Genomic DNA, 14,481 nt, shown 5'->3' on the forward strand with positions numbered 1-14,481 from the left:
CCACATTATTTATTGAATGACCCTAGTACCATGCATAATGTGGAATTCAAATGTGTTCTCACATAGTGACTTACTACTACTCCTCCTCCTCCACCACCACCACCACCACCACCACCACCACCACCCCCCCCTCCCCTCCCACCCTAAAATGATCACTGGTATTATGTACAAGGTTCACAAAATTTTTCTACACATACCTTTTACTTACTGTACATGATCTCTTTTGAAATACTCTCATCAACAATTGATACCCCCACTCCCAATGCCGTTTCTACTTTCGGACCAGACATGGTACGCCTCTTGCTGGATTGTGCGAAGTGCTGTCTCCAATTTCCTTTTATCTCATCTATCGCTGCAAGTCTTCATCCTTTCATCAGGGTTTTCAACTTTGGAAATTAAAAACAGTAGTTCATACAAGCCAGGTCTGGAGACTGTAGGGTGAGGCAGCAGTGATTTTGTTTTTTTGATCAGTAGTCATGCTTGATTCGTGGTCATCCAACTAAAGTATTACATTCATCTGCACTCTCTCGGGCAGCCAGTTTTCGAATGGCACACACAATTTCCGTGACATTGCTGACATTAGCGTTGTTGATAGACATCAAATGGTAATCATTAACTTCAGTCCGTCCATTTTTAAACCATGTGAACCATTCGTAACACAAAGTACAGCATATGCACACATCACCGTAGGCCTCCTGCATCATTTAGTGTGTGTCTGTAAAGGTTTTCTTGAGTTTTGCATAAAATTTAATGCAGATGCATTTCTCCTGTAGTGCAGCACGACGTTCTACTGAATACAGCTCTGTACAATAACTAACAGACATACAACAGTGAAACATCTGACAGTTACACCTTAAACACAGGCATGTTCAGGAATGCCAACCACATTTTGCTCCAACACACCATTGGTACGAAGTTATGAATGTTCCGGAATTTTCTGAACAGACCTCATACTAGGAATTACTCTAATTTTCATAGTATGATGTTGTCTGAATTATATATAAGAAATATTTATAGAATCTTGGTTTCGTTCAGTTCATTTGATAGGGACGTGTCAAAAATAATGCTCACTAATATTGAAAATCCAGAAGTAGTAGGTAGGAAATAGAATATTATCAACTTAGAGAGAAGTATGCATTTTGTTTATGTATTAAAAAAAAGTGTGTAATCTTATCATTTGTAGACGTTATGAGGGACATTTAGGAAATAATGACTATGTACACACCAAGTGCTGATCCCTAAACATTGTGATGCATGCCAGTTACTTAGTTTACCCATCTCGGAGTGACCTGAGTTTTGTTGCCAAACAATTGTACCTCTTTGTTGTGTAACCCTTCAAAATAGCGGTGTCTGTTGCAAATGCTGCCTAATGCAGAGTGCATAGTATCGTTCATTTTTCTGAATACACAAAATGTTTGGCCTATCAAAATTTATAGGTAAATCGAAGAGTGTTTGTAGTGATACTGCAGTGAATGAATGGGTCTTCAGTAGTGTGGAATTTTGGCAGCAGTGGTTTTTTTGGATCCATGACAATTCGTGACCTCGCACATGAGTTAGAATGCAGCAAGAACTTCATTGTCTCAAATGGGAAATTTTTGGGCATCGTCCTAACAGCCCTGATTTGGAACCAAGTGATTTTCACTTATTCCAAAAACTACAAGAATTTTTGGATGGAAAACCATTTGCAAATGATAATGAACTCAAACGAGCAGTGACATCCTGGCACAGATCTTTGGCAGTAGAGGAGTGCAGCACAGGAATTGAAAAATTAGTCCCAGTTGCTGTAAGTGCCTTGACAGATATGGTGACTACACTGAAAAATGTAGTAAAGTTTTGTGTTGATGTCTTTAATTTTTATTTAGTTATGCCAAAACATTTACTGCCTAGATGATCCTCATACCAATGTTTTGTAATATATCAGTATATGATTGACATCTCCATTCACAGTTGCTTTATTGTACATATCAGTATCATCTATTACACTTGTAGATCTTGATTGTTTTTGGAACAGGAGGATATGCTTATTCCTGTCCACTCAAGTCTTACAGGTTTCAGTGAAAGTTCCAGAATGCTTGGTATCACTCAACACATTCTTAACCACAGAAGAGTTGTTAATGTGTTACAACATGTAATTTAGTTTTTGCTATGCACTTCTGAAGTAAACAGATCATCCTGTCATTCCAGTGTACACTTTGTTATACCAACCCATGATGCTGTGAATGGGTCCTGTTTGGCTTTGGGCAGTCAGGGGCACTCAGTGGTTTTCTAAGTAACTATGTATGTGGTTTTTATACTGTGTCTTTATTCCATCTTCAAAATGCCATTTTGCCAGGTGCTTGTCTTCATGACATTTCCAGTATCCTTAGTGGAACATACATTGCTTCTTTGGAAGTACTGAAAGTACTGTCTCTCGTGTCTGAGGTAACATGGCTCACAAGTTGTTCTAGTGCAGCAATCCCCAACCAAGGGGTTATTATGCTGACCCCCTGTTCCCCATTCACACACACCAGTGTAAAATGAAAAATCCTGAGGGGTAGAAACAGAATCTGTTTTAAAATTATCTCCATTGTCAAAATGTTGGTAGAGGTTAATATATAACATCTTGTAAGTCACCAGCAGCCATATGATATGAATCACGGAATAAAAGCTCCAGCTGCATAAGTCCATGTACTGTAATCTTGAGCGATACAAATCATTGTAGCTCCTGCGTATTTTCTGTTGTTATCGGCTTACCTTGCATAAGATTGCCTTCACAGTTGCTCCTGTTTTTTTGGAATTCAGAAAATAACTTACCTTCTTGGGTGTTGTCTAGCCCACTTCCACTTCTTTTCATATTGCAGTTGTAATGCATTTATTTGCTTTCTTGTCTCTCCCAGTAATTTCGACATGCATCTCACTTCATAGTTGATGAACCCACCCTCAAGTTTTTAATGATCTTCGTGTTAAGAGATCATCTCTTATTGTCAAGAGTCAAAACTGTTAATACGAACTATGCATTAACGTTTAGTTTCATAAACATAAAAAAATTGTTTTGAAAATTTAATTAGCGTACCAAAATCACTTGAGGTCAGCTTTACTCTTCTATTCCTTGCTGTCACAATCCATTGTATGGTAGTAACCATGTGCCATCATTAATAAATTCTAATAGTAGCTATTTTTTCAGATTTGACATTTGATGTAAACTAGTTTCAGTGGGTGAAGGAATGTTTTCAGGTAGTAAAATTTCTTCACCTCGCAAAGACAACACTATAAATAGATTTTCATAAACAGAATGACATTGTTTTGATGAACAGTTTGTCACCAATAGCCATTATTATTGGAAGAAACCTTAAGAATACCAATTCCATTCGCCACAGCGTACTTGAGTTATGGTAGACTTCCAGCTGTGGTAGCAATGAGAACAAATGTAAGGAACTGAATGGACTTGGTACATAAATTCTGCTCAATTGTGTACACCAAACCAAATATAAGAATTATTGTTAGAAATATGCAGAACCACGAAAAACATAGAAAATGCTTCAGTTTGTCATTGATCATTAAGTAAGTAGTATTGCAAATATTTGCTCACATTAAAAATGTGACTATTAACTTTTTTTACAGTCTAATGTTTAATTAGGTCTGAAACTTTGTTTGGGGTATTAGATGGCATTTTGTCTTGGCCAGGGGTAATGGTCTCGGAAAGGTTGGGAACCATGGTTCTAGAGCAAGTGACAAGAGTGTTGGTCTGTGTCCCATATTGGGTGGGAAGGAGATTTGAGCTTATGTAAATACTGATTCATGAATGTATATTTGCAGTATATGATACGGCTCAGGTTTACACCTTCATCACTAGCATGTTAAAGAAGGGTAGATGTTTATCTTCCTCTACTTACATGATAAATGAATACTGATGTGTTGACTAGTGTGGTGTTTCAGAGACTTATCGAGGCATTCCTTACCATGGCTCCAAATGATGAAGCCATCTACGTACCTGCACTGCACCATAGGCTTCCAGGGTGCTAGTCCAGCACCTGCTTTACAAATGGTTTCCAAAAGACTATAGTTCAATTCTTTTATCTTGGCGGCTCGCGCATGCCCGCCCAGACGCTGGAGATTGCTGCGTTGCCAGTTGCACACGACGCACGCGCCAATAGAAGCAGCGCCATAGTATAGCATAGTTCGCAAGCTTAAGTGTAGGGGGGGAGCGCGCAGTTCATGAAGTAAAGCCACCACGGCCGCATTAACCCTTTCGCTGCTACAAAGACGTGCTCCCTGCATTCCACGCTGTGGGCGATTTTGTCACTGCACTGCTCGCCTGTGCAGACACATTGTGTTCCGACTGCTTTGACACTCTTTATCATTCGATTCCACAAAAACTATTTGGCTCAAAAATTAGATTTTTACCTATCTTCTTGAATGATACCTTCCCCCCATAAATGACTTAATTTTGTTTCGATGTTCAATGCAGTTATTATGCAGCATTAAATATAGTAAACCTTTGCACGAAATTTTGAAGAGTTTGCAGAGGTAAAAGTCCATAGAGCATACTTTCCGTATGGTCGATTTTAGTTGCCACAATGTTGAGAATGAAATGTGGACAAGATACCTATATATTTCATTTAATTTAAGTACCACATAAGTGTCGTATGTAATATTGAGAAATATTCCACCTTTCGCGACTGTAACAAAAGTTTTACTTACACTGGGCACGTTTGGCTTTATTTTAAGGCACTTCAAGCAATCAAAAGGAAGTAGACAAAATACATTAAACAAAACTGTGGACTTACAAAAACATTAGGACTTGAATATACCGTCTGTCAGTGAAGTGCTCAGAGCTATGTCAAATATAATTTTGTGTGTGGCACACACAAACAACATTTATTTGCTAAAACACTGATGAGCCAACACAAACGTTGAATATTGTGCTACCGCAGCACAAAACTACGAAAGGTGACTTGGCAATGGAGGACACAAAATACAGTCCTCTTATGATGCTTCAAAAGAGAGAAACGCGTCTGGTCTAAATAAGTCGCTTATTACAGTTGCAGAAGAGGAATATGTTTCTATACCATTGGTAAAACTGCGTCTGTGGAACAAAAACGAGAAATAGAACATGAATACCATTGTGTATGTGCCATACCTTTCACCGATGGAAGTGCTTTAAAATAAAGCCAAACGCACCCTGTGTAAATAAAACTTTTATTACACTCGCGAAAGACGGAATATTTCTCAATATTACATACGACACCTATGTGGTACTTAAATTAAATGAGATATTGTTATACAGTAAATATTATATGAAATTTAGGTATCTTGTCCACATTTCATTCTCAACATTGTGGCAACTAAAATCGACCATACGGAAAGTATACGCTATGGACTTTTACCTCTGCAAACTCTTCAAAATTTCGTGCAATGGTTTACTACATTTAATGCTGCACATCGAAACAAAATTAAGTCATTTATGGGGGGAAGGTATCAGGCAAGAAGACGTGTAAAAATCAAATTTTTTGGCCAAATAGTTTTTGTGAAATCGAATGATAAGTGTGTCAAAGCAGTGGGAACACCATGTGTCTGCACAGGCGAGAAGTGCAGTGATGACAAAATCGCGCACAGCGCGGAATGCGGGGAGCACGTGTCTGCAGCAGCAAAAAAGTTAATGAAGAGGCAAAGCACTAGAAATTTCATTCAAACGAATAAAATTCGTGAAGTAAGGCACTCCAATATTGTTTTTAAATAAAGAAATTAAGCACCACACAGGGTTTGAACTCATAACCTTTCACTTGGCAGCCCAACACCTTAACCGTTCCGCTACCTCAGCTCACCAAACAGTGTAACTCCATAAGGACTCTAACACCTCACGCAACTACTTATAAACACTGTTGGTATGACTATGAATTACTCACGCTTCGTCGAAGTAGAATAGGAAATAAACAATTACCGCTGTTCTTTATTGCGAAAAAGCAGTTCGTGAGATTGAAACAAACACCTTTCCTTGCTATCGCCTGAATTAGGAGTCTTATTGCTTGTTTGGTTTAATTAATTAATAGAATATGAAGCAATTGGTATAAAGAATGCTTTTTCCAAACTTTCTGTAAAAGAAAGTCTGCTATCAAGACATTGCTTTTGTTCTATTACTTTATTTATGACTGAACGTTTCTAAAACTGAAGACACTCATCCGTGCTCTGCACTGCTGTCGAGATCTGGCAACGTCGTTCTCTGTTCATTGGCTGACTGTGTTTTGTGACGTCAGATGCGCAGAACGAACCTAAACTCGGCCGCCAAGATATATGACGCGCACTTTAGGCATCTCTTTCCTGCTGTTTGTAGGAGTAGCCATGATGCACATTGAATAGTTTGTGTCCCCTGGGGAAAGGGAACTGGTATTATCTACTGACTCATTTTGCAGCACATTTGTACACAATAATTAATCATTTGAACCAGCCAGAATATTATTTGGTCAAAGTTCTTTAATCCTTTCCCTGTTTTCCAAATGGCAGCAATGCCCACTTCTGATACATCAAAGCCCAGTCTCTCATGGTGTCAGATTTTGCTCTGTTTTCAACCAACTAAATTTCCATCATTGCTTAGTTTGAGATTAACAGTCATATGTGGTTATGTTTAATTGACTCACTCAGACAAATGATACTAGTAAAGTTTCATATCCATGCAAGAGACAAGTACAACATATGACCTTCCAAGACTCTACAAATATTGACACCTTTTGGTAATTTTTATGTTGTATTTTGCGAACCACGTAATTATTATGCATAAATATCAAGAAGAAATGGGAATCAGTTAGGAGACAAGTGGAAATAGCACCTCAAAACTTACTAAATTATTGACTGATTAGCAGGATGGAAACATTTGCAAATTTGTATATGTAGCAAGATGAGAGAGGGAGAGAAACGTATAGCTTCAAATATTGAGATAAATTTAGATATATTAACATTGTATTATTTTTATCATCAGGTTGATCTTTTATCAGAGAAAATAAAAATCTAAAAATTTAAAAAAATATACATTACAGTATCTACAAGAGGATACATCAATATGTCCTGAATAAAAGTGATCACCAGCAGAAATTCAAATTGAAAACTGTGATTCCTAACTGAACTTCCAGATAGTCTTGCTTTAGAGAGCTTTTGCAAAGACTTCACAGATAAGGAAAAAATCTGTAAAGGCGGTTGATAAACAAAAGAACGATGCAGTAGAGAAAAAGTAGCAAAAAAGGGAAATAAATAGGGGATGATTATCAGGAGGAAGGAGCAGCAACATAAATCTGTGAAAAATCCAGGAAGTAACATAAATCCATCCAGTAACCCAGTGTTGTTCATAATTTGTTGCTGTTAATCTATTCTGTTTGTTTCGCACATTCCTTCTCTACAGAATATCTTCAAAAGTCCGGCTGGTAATCATACTTCTGCACACACTTGTAAGTCACAAAGTGGCTCTTCTGTCCAGAGAGCTCTGTAGATCATAATCCGTTCCATTCTGTAGATTTATCAGCTATAAAAATTAAAATCTCTCATACACGTGCTTCAGTAACAGTTTGGTTTGAGCTCTGAGATTTAACCCTTTCTGTTCTAAACAGACTGTTTTGAACCATTTCAAGTAAGCTGACAAATAATTTCAGTGGTTCAGTCATTTAGCTTTTGTGAGAGTAGGTATTATTCTTACTTTGACAATAAAATGAAAAATTTTACATTAAACCTGAAACATAATAACACTGATGGTTTCTAATACAGATACATATTAAAATGATGATTTGTGCTATTATAATGTACATAATCATTCGAAGGTGGATAAAATTGTTACATGCAAAGTGTAACTAATACGAAGATAATACATAAAGTTGTGGATGTGATTTTGTATTCTTCTAGGCATTAAGCTGGTTAGCTGTACTGCTCTCTACTTCAGTGACACCGTTCAAATAGTGCAGAAATGTCTTTATCAGTGTTATCAAAAAGTGACATATGTGAATAAAGTGCCATAAGGCATTACATTTGTTAAAAAACCTTGAAGAATGAAAATCTGAGCTTAGAAATTTAGTGGTCGGAGAGAAGGGAAAAAAGTGGTGCAGAATGTAAAAATGCCAGCACACACTCTTTCTAAAAGCATTAAAAAGTGCAGTATGTTTCTATATCATTAAATTTTACATTCTCTTTCAAAACAGTAGTATATTGTGAAATTCTCACATTGCAGATGTTTCATCCCAGGGTGGGATACAGGCTCATTATTAAAAAAGTAATTAGAGGAGACATTTGCTCGTGTACTGCAACATATGGTAATAATACCCAACAAAAGTTCTTCTTTCTCTCGGTTATGAGTAAGTTTCAACTGTGTGCATTTGTGTTCTGCTTCTGTAGTTGTGGCGTCTTATCCCACCCTGGCATAAAATATTAACAATGTTTCCTCTTTTAGATGAGCATTTAAAATTATAAAATAACGTACCTTTAAGTTAATTAATATTAATTCAAATTGTTAATACTAATATGTGTTGTTAGTTCTGTTTTATTTTTGCAGCAAGTAAAAATAAGCATCTGCAAGTATTTCAAACTTGAAGATGCATATTCAGTAACTAACATTAGTACTTGAAGCCAAATCAAAATTTATAACCTTTAGTTTCACATGAATTCAGTGAAGCTGCATGTTAATCTTAAATATTCAAAAAAAAAAAAAAAAAAAAAAAAAAAAGGGGGGTTTTTATTGTATGCACAGTTACTGCAATTTTTTATTTTAATTTGCTTGCTGTAATTATCTCTGTAGCTGTAATTTTACTTCTTGTGTAAAAAATATAAGAATATTGTAAGGATTGAGCTTAATATATGCTCCAATATGACACAAAACCAACATCCTTATTTTGAGTTATGGAATGCATAGAACAAGGAGTCTGTTTCTTATTGTTTGAACATTCTTTACTTGCAAAACATTCTATTCAAGTAATATTCACTTAAGTATTTGTCATGTCTGTATAACAGTGTATAATTCACAAAAACTTAATAGAGGACACCTAACATCAAAACTTTGGAGCCTAAGGGACCATCTGTCCTAATTATGCTCTCTTACTTGCCAGGAATTGCTGTTACTATACTCCTTAAATAAATCTAATGAAATTGTTAGCAACTCCTTCCCAGGTTTTCATAATGACCACAATTTATTTCTGTTTGCTTTGCACCACTTGAAATTATGACAAGATATGACATAGATCTCATTCAATAAAATTTTTGGCATTTCCCTGGACAACTCTTTCCATACGAGAGCTGCTACTGTGGTGTTCAGAAAACATCTTTCTACATGATCCTTTATAGGCATTCAATCACTTTTACAGATAATTACCAAAATAATGCATTCTCCTGTGTTCTACAATACATTATCATTCTATGACTGTACTGCTGAAAATTATTACTTGGAATTTTTTATGGGGTTTCGTGAAGGTAGTCAGTCAGCAGCATATTACACTTTAAATTATTTATCTCTGCATTTGAGAGGTATGAGAGATAATGAAATAGCAGTGATCACAAAGTAGTAATGATAACAAAAGGATATAGTAAAACTCTGTGTCACTCGCATAGGGAATTAGAGGACAAGATTAGATTAATTACAACATGCACAGAGGCATTGAAACAATCATTCTTCCCACGAGCAATCTGTGAATGGAATGGGAAGAACTCCTGTAACAGGTCAAGCCCTGAAATGATATAATCTCTTGATATTGTTCCCACATCATCCACTGTCGCTCATGTAACCTTCTTAACATACTAATCAAACAACGAGATTTGCGGACCAGCATCTTTACCCCACGGTTCCTAGTCATGCAGCCATTCCCACTGTTGAACATGTTTTGTGCACCCAACCAGTGCCACTTACTCCAGCTGCAACACTTGTGAATCATACAACATAAAAGGCAAAGTAACACATTAAACCATACATGTTGTCCACAGCATTTTATATGGGAATGTCTGTTACCAGACTGGCTGAGCCCATTAAGAGCTATTGAAGTAGTGCTTGTTTCAAGGACCCCCAGTACCCAGTTGTTGAAAATTCTCCATTGCATAACTTAACGGACCCGAATGCTTTACTATGCTGCATGAGCTATTTGGATCCCAACACTCAATTCTAATTTCTCTTAACTCCGGAGGATGGAACTTTTTTTCAAACGTATCTATGCATCTTGACTGGACACCTTCCAAGATTTAAATACAACCTCTACCCTCTCATTTTTATTTATTATTACGAGGGTAAGCCCAAAAGTAAGATATCCTATTTTTTATAAGTACATAAACATGTTTATTTCTACAATAGTTTGCATCAGTTTACAGCTCGAGCATTTAGCTACTTTTCGACATAATCACCATTTCTGCCGATGCATTTTTGTAGAAGCTGTGGCAGTTTCTGTATGTCCATGTCATACTAGCTCGCCGCCATGCTGTTCAGAAAGTTATGAACCTCTTCTTTCTCCTCGTCGTCGGAGCTGAATCACTTTCCGGCCAAACTTTTAACCAAGGGAACAGGTGATAGACACTGGGCGCCAAGTCAGGACTATAGGGTGGGTGGGTGATTATTTTCCACTGAAACTGTTGCAGGAGAGCAACTGTTAGCCGAGCGATGTGTGGGTGAGCGTTGTCATGGAGAATGTGTACGCCCTTGCTCAACATTCCTCTTCTCCGGTTCTGAATTGCCCGTTTGAGTTTTTTCAGAGTCTCACAGTACCTGTCAGCATTAATTGTGGTCCCAGTGATTCAGCTCCGATGACGAGGTGAAAGAAGAGGTTCATAACTTTTTGAACAGCATGGTAGCGAGCTGGTATTACATGGGCATACAAAAACTGCCACAGCATCTACAAAAATGCATCGACAAAAATGGTGATTATGTCGAAAAATAGCTAAATGTTCAAGCTGTAAACTAATGTAAACCATTGTAGAAATAAACAGGTCTATGTACTTACAAAAAAATAGGAGACCTTACTTTTGGGATTACCCTCGTATTATTTTTATTTTTCTCAATTTTATTAATTTAGTCATGTATTGTCTTTATTGGTGTTTACTTTTTCATCTTTCTTGCAGAAATATTCTGTCGATAATAATGTGCACATCTGCCACTTTATTGTCTGTTGTTTCTACAGAACATGCAGATTCTGTAGCAAGACCAGCCATTGATGAGACCCATTTGCAACACGTGAAAGTTGGTGAGAATGTGACTATAGAGTGTAGAGTTACTGTACCCACTTCAACAAGGTATGATTTGGAATGGATAGTTCCAAATGAGGTGAGCAGCGTTTAAATTCTCTTCTAGTTGCTTTGTTGTATCTTTAATCTGTGGAGAGGGACTTGGGAAGCTACAAATAATGTAATGATGCAATAATTTTTTATAAATATAAATAATGTACAGGGTGATTCAAAAAGAATACCACAACTTTAAAAATGTGTATTTAATGAAAGAAACATAATATAACCTTCTGTTATACATCATTACAAAGAGTATTTAAAAAGGTTTTTTTTTTCACTAAAAAACAAGTTCAGAGATGTTCAATATGGCCCCCTCCAGACACTCGAGCAATATCAACCCGATACTCCAACTCGTTCCACACTCTCTGTAGCATATCTGGCGTAACAGTTTGGATAGCTGCTGTTATTTCTCGTTTCAAATCATCAATGGTGGCTGGGAGAGGTGGCCGAAACACCATATCTTTAACATACCCCCATAAGAAAAAATCGCGGGGGGTAAGATCAGGGCTTTTTGGAGGCCAGTGATGAAGTGCTCTTCATCACTCGTTCTTGGCCGTCCAGAACTTTTCCCTTTGCACAAACACCCATTCTCTGTAAACTGTTTATACCAACGTTTAATACACCACCTATCAGGAGGTTTAACACCATACTTCGTTCGAAATGCACGCTGAACAACTGTCGTCGATTCACTTCTGCCGTACTCAATAACACAAAAAGCTTTCTGTTGAGCGGTCGCCATCTTAGCATCAACTGACGCTGACGCCTAGTCAACAGTGCCTCAAGCAAACAAATGTACAACTAAATGAAACTTTATAGCTCCCTTAATTCGCCGACAGATAGTGCTTAGCTCTGCCTTTTGTCGTTGCAGAGTTTTAAATTCCTAAAGTTGTGGTATTCTTTTTGAATCACCCTGTATAATGGTGTTCTGATATGATATAGCATTTTGAAATTTTGCACCCATATTTGATTTTTTGACTCTTGTTTCTTAACAGAGTGAACGTATCACAGTAGAAAAAATAGAGACAGAGCCTCCAATGAGCCCTGGGCATCATTTAACGACAGGAAGAAGAAAATTAAAAATATTTAATGCAAAATTGGAAGACACAGGGACCTACATGTGTAAAGTGAAAGATCATGCAAAAAATACCAACAATGAAACGATATATTTGAAAATTTTTAGTAAGTAGATTTTACTAACATATTTTTTATCTACGTTCTTAAAACATTATTGGCATCAGATTGATTGAAAATTATTGTAGCTGAAATTTTGAACTGCCATGTGTGTTTTAAATACATTTACATAGCAAACAATAAACTAGTGGAGAGCATTGTTAACCCTATTCCACTGTGTCTTTTGGCAAGGGAGAAAGCAGAATTCCATGGCAGAATTTAAGCAAAAACATCCATCTCGATTTACAAGGTTACTTGCTAATTTAATTTCAACTACTCCCACACTAACACTACCTCAGTAGCTGGAAGTGTGTGCCGGAATCTCAGTGTTACGTTCCATAGGATGAAAGGTACCAAGACAATGTTCTGCAATAACAGATTTGCATGGCTGTTATAAGTTTTTGTGACACTTAAGCTCAGGGCACTGATCCTTTATGGTCCGAATAGTCAAACCAATAGCAATGTGCCACAACTGCAAGGAATAAAATACACGCCTGCTTTACGCAGACCACTTTCATCCTTAACTATGTAAAAGTCCCTAATCTTATGTGGGGGGTCAGAAAACCCATTGCACATCAAGTCTCCACAAAATATGACTAGTCTTATTGAAATGTTCCCTGCGTAGAAAGGCCGTAGACTTTGGAACCAGCTTGGTATTATCATCACTCGCCCGGTGTGTGGTAGGTTGATAGTGCAACATAAGTCTGATTTGTCATTCAGCACATCCATTCTGATGAAAGGTGACCTTCAGATTGGCTAACACAGCTGACAAACTATCAGACTCTGAAGCAACATGGGCCCTGTGAACCGAGGTGCAAAGTAATCCTTTATTCTGAGCAGGATGGTGAAAACTATTGGCTTGTAGAGACAAGTCAGTGTGAGCAGGCATCCTATGCACAACGTTCTACAAAACATACCAACTTTCCTTTTGACCAGCACATTGAGGAAGTGTAACGGTTAAAACCATTGGCGAACCTGAAGAAGAAGTTACAGCCCAAAATTGTAGGAAGTGCTGAAACTGGAACAAAAGTGATGGACATTAGCCACAACCAGTTGTTGCTAATACTTGACCAGCACCCCTCACAGCAGCAAGACTTCATGATACTCTGCAGTAGCCTATGGTAGTTGCACAACTCTGATGCTGACTCATTAACCAAGCAAAAGTTGTTAACTACCTTTCAGATTGGCATTTGTAAATGACTCTTCTCAGGGACAGCAATGTAAAACCTCAAACCTGAGGTACCAGCAGAGCTGAACAAGAAAAGTTTATCCTGCTTTTGTGACCTAGTCAAAGCTTTTTACCGGGTGGATCACAAAATTGTACTTAACACACAAATAAGTTATGGAATGAATTGCATCCCTCTTTAGTGGATGGTACCTTACCTTCATAACAGTTGAGTGTCTCATTAGCAGACTGTGTGATATGCATCAAAGTAAGTTCAGTGGGTGAATGTGATAGATAGGTTCCCACAAGATCTATACTGAGCCCAGAATGACTTGAAAGGATGGTTCTATAACCGTAATGTTTGCTGATGACACAAAGATGCTAATCAAGGGGAAGATACAGCTCAGATGGTTGAACAGGCCCATGAATTGTTCACAGCTAACACTTAGCCATAGCCCTTATGCTGCCAGACGTGTTCTCCGCGTTCTGTGTCGAGTGTGGCTTTGTTGTCACTGTTCTGATTGCCATACACTTCTACATATGCTGAGACAGCATTCTGGTCACTATGAAATATTTATCATCCGATTGTAAGAGAACATTTTACAGTCTGATATCTTTGTTCGATAATGGACTGAGTTTCTTTTCATCACTTGTCTAGTCACTGTACTGCATAAAATTAAGTAAATCATTGCACAAACTTCCAGAGTTCATAGAGGAAAAAACTCATTGCGTATTATTGATTTTGGCTCACAAACTGACGTTTTTGAAATGTACATAAGGTATCAAAATTTTATTTAAAATTGAGAGAAGACTTGTATCTTAGTATGTTCATGAGTTACTATTTTTTATATCTGCCAGGCAGTTGCGTGTGACATGCCCAATTCCATTCCTGTGCATGGGGAATCGTGGTCGTAACAATTATCATCATTCATAAAGGT

At 37.4% G+C, this 14,481-nt stretch overlaps 1 protein-coding gene across 6 annotated transcripts in view; it reads left to right on the forward strand.

Annotated features, from left to right (window-relative positions):
• The window catches only part of LOC126198831 (vascular endothelial growth factor receptor kdr-like), a 609,899-nt gene that overhangs the window by 462,188 nt on the left and 133,230 nt on the right, over positions 1 to 14,481 (forward strand). For 5 of the 6 annotated variants that reach the window (XM_049935408.1, XM_049935407.1, XM_049935406.1 and 2 more), the window contains 2 exons: positions 11,106 to 11,248; positions 12,201 to 12,387. In XM_049935408.1, coding sequence (XP_049791365.1) covers positions 11,106 to 11,248; positions 12,201 to 12,387 — 330 coding nt within the window. The remainder of the gene's footprint in view (positions 1 to 11,105; positions 11,249 to 12,200; positions 12,388 to 14,481) is intronic. The other variant, XM_049935410.1, reaches the window with a different exon arrangement.

Source organism: Schistocerca nitens, chromosome 8, assembly GCF_023898315.1.
Source record: "Schistocerca nitens isolate TAMUIC-IGC-003100 chromosome 8, iqSchNite1.1, whole genome shotgun sequence".
Lineage (NCBI taxonomy): Eukaryota > Metazoa > Arthropoda > Insecta > Orthoptera > Acrididae > Schistocerca > Schistocerca nitens.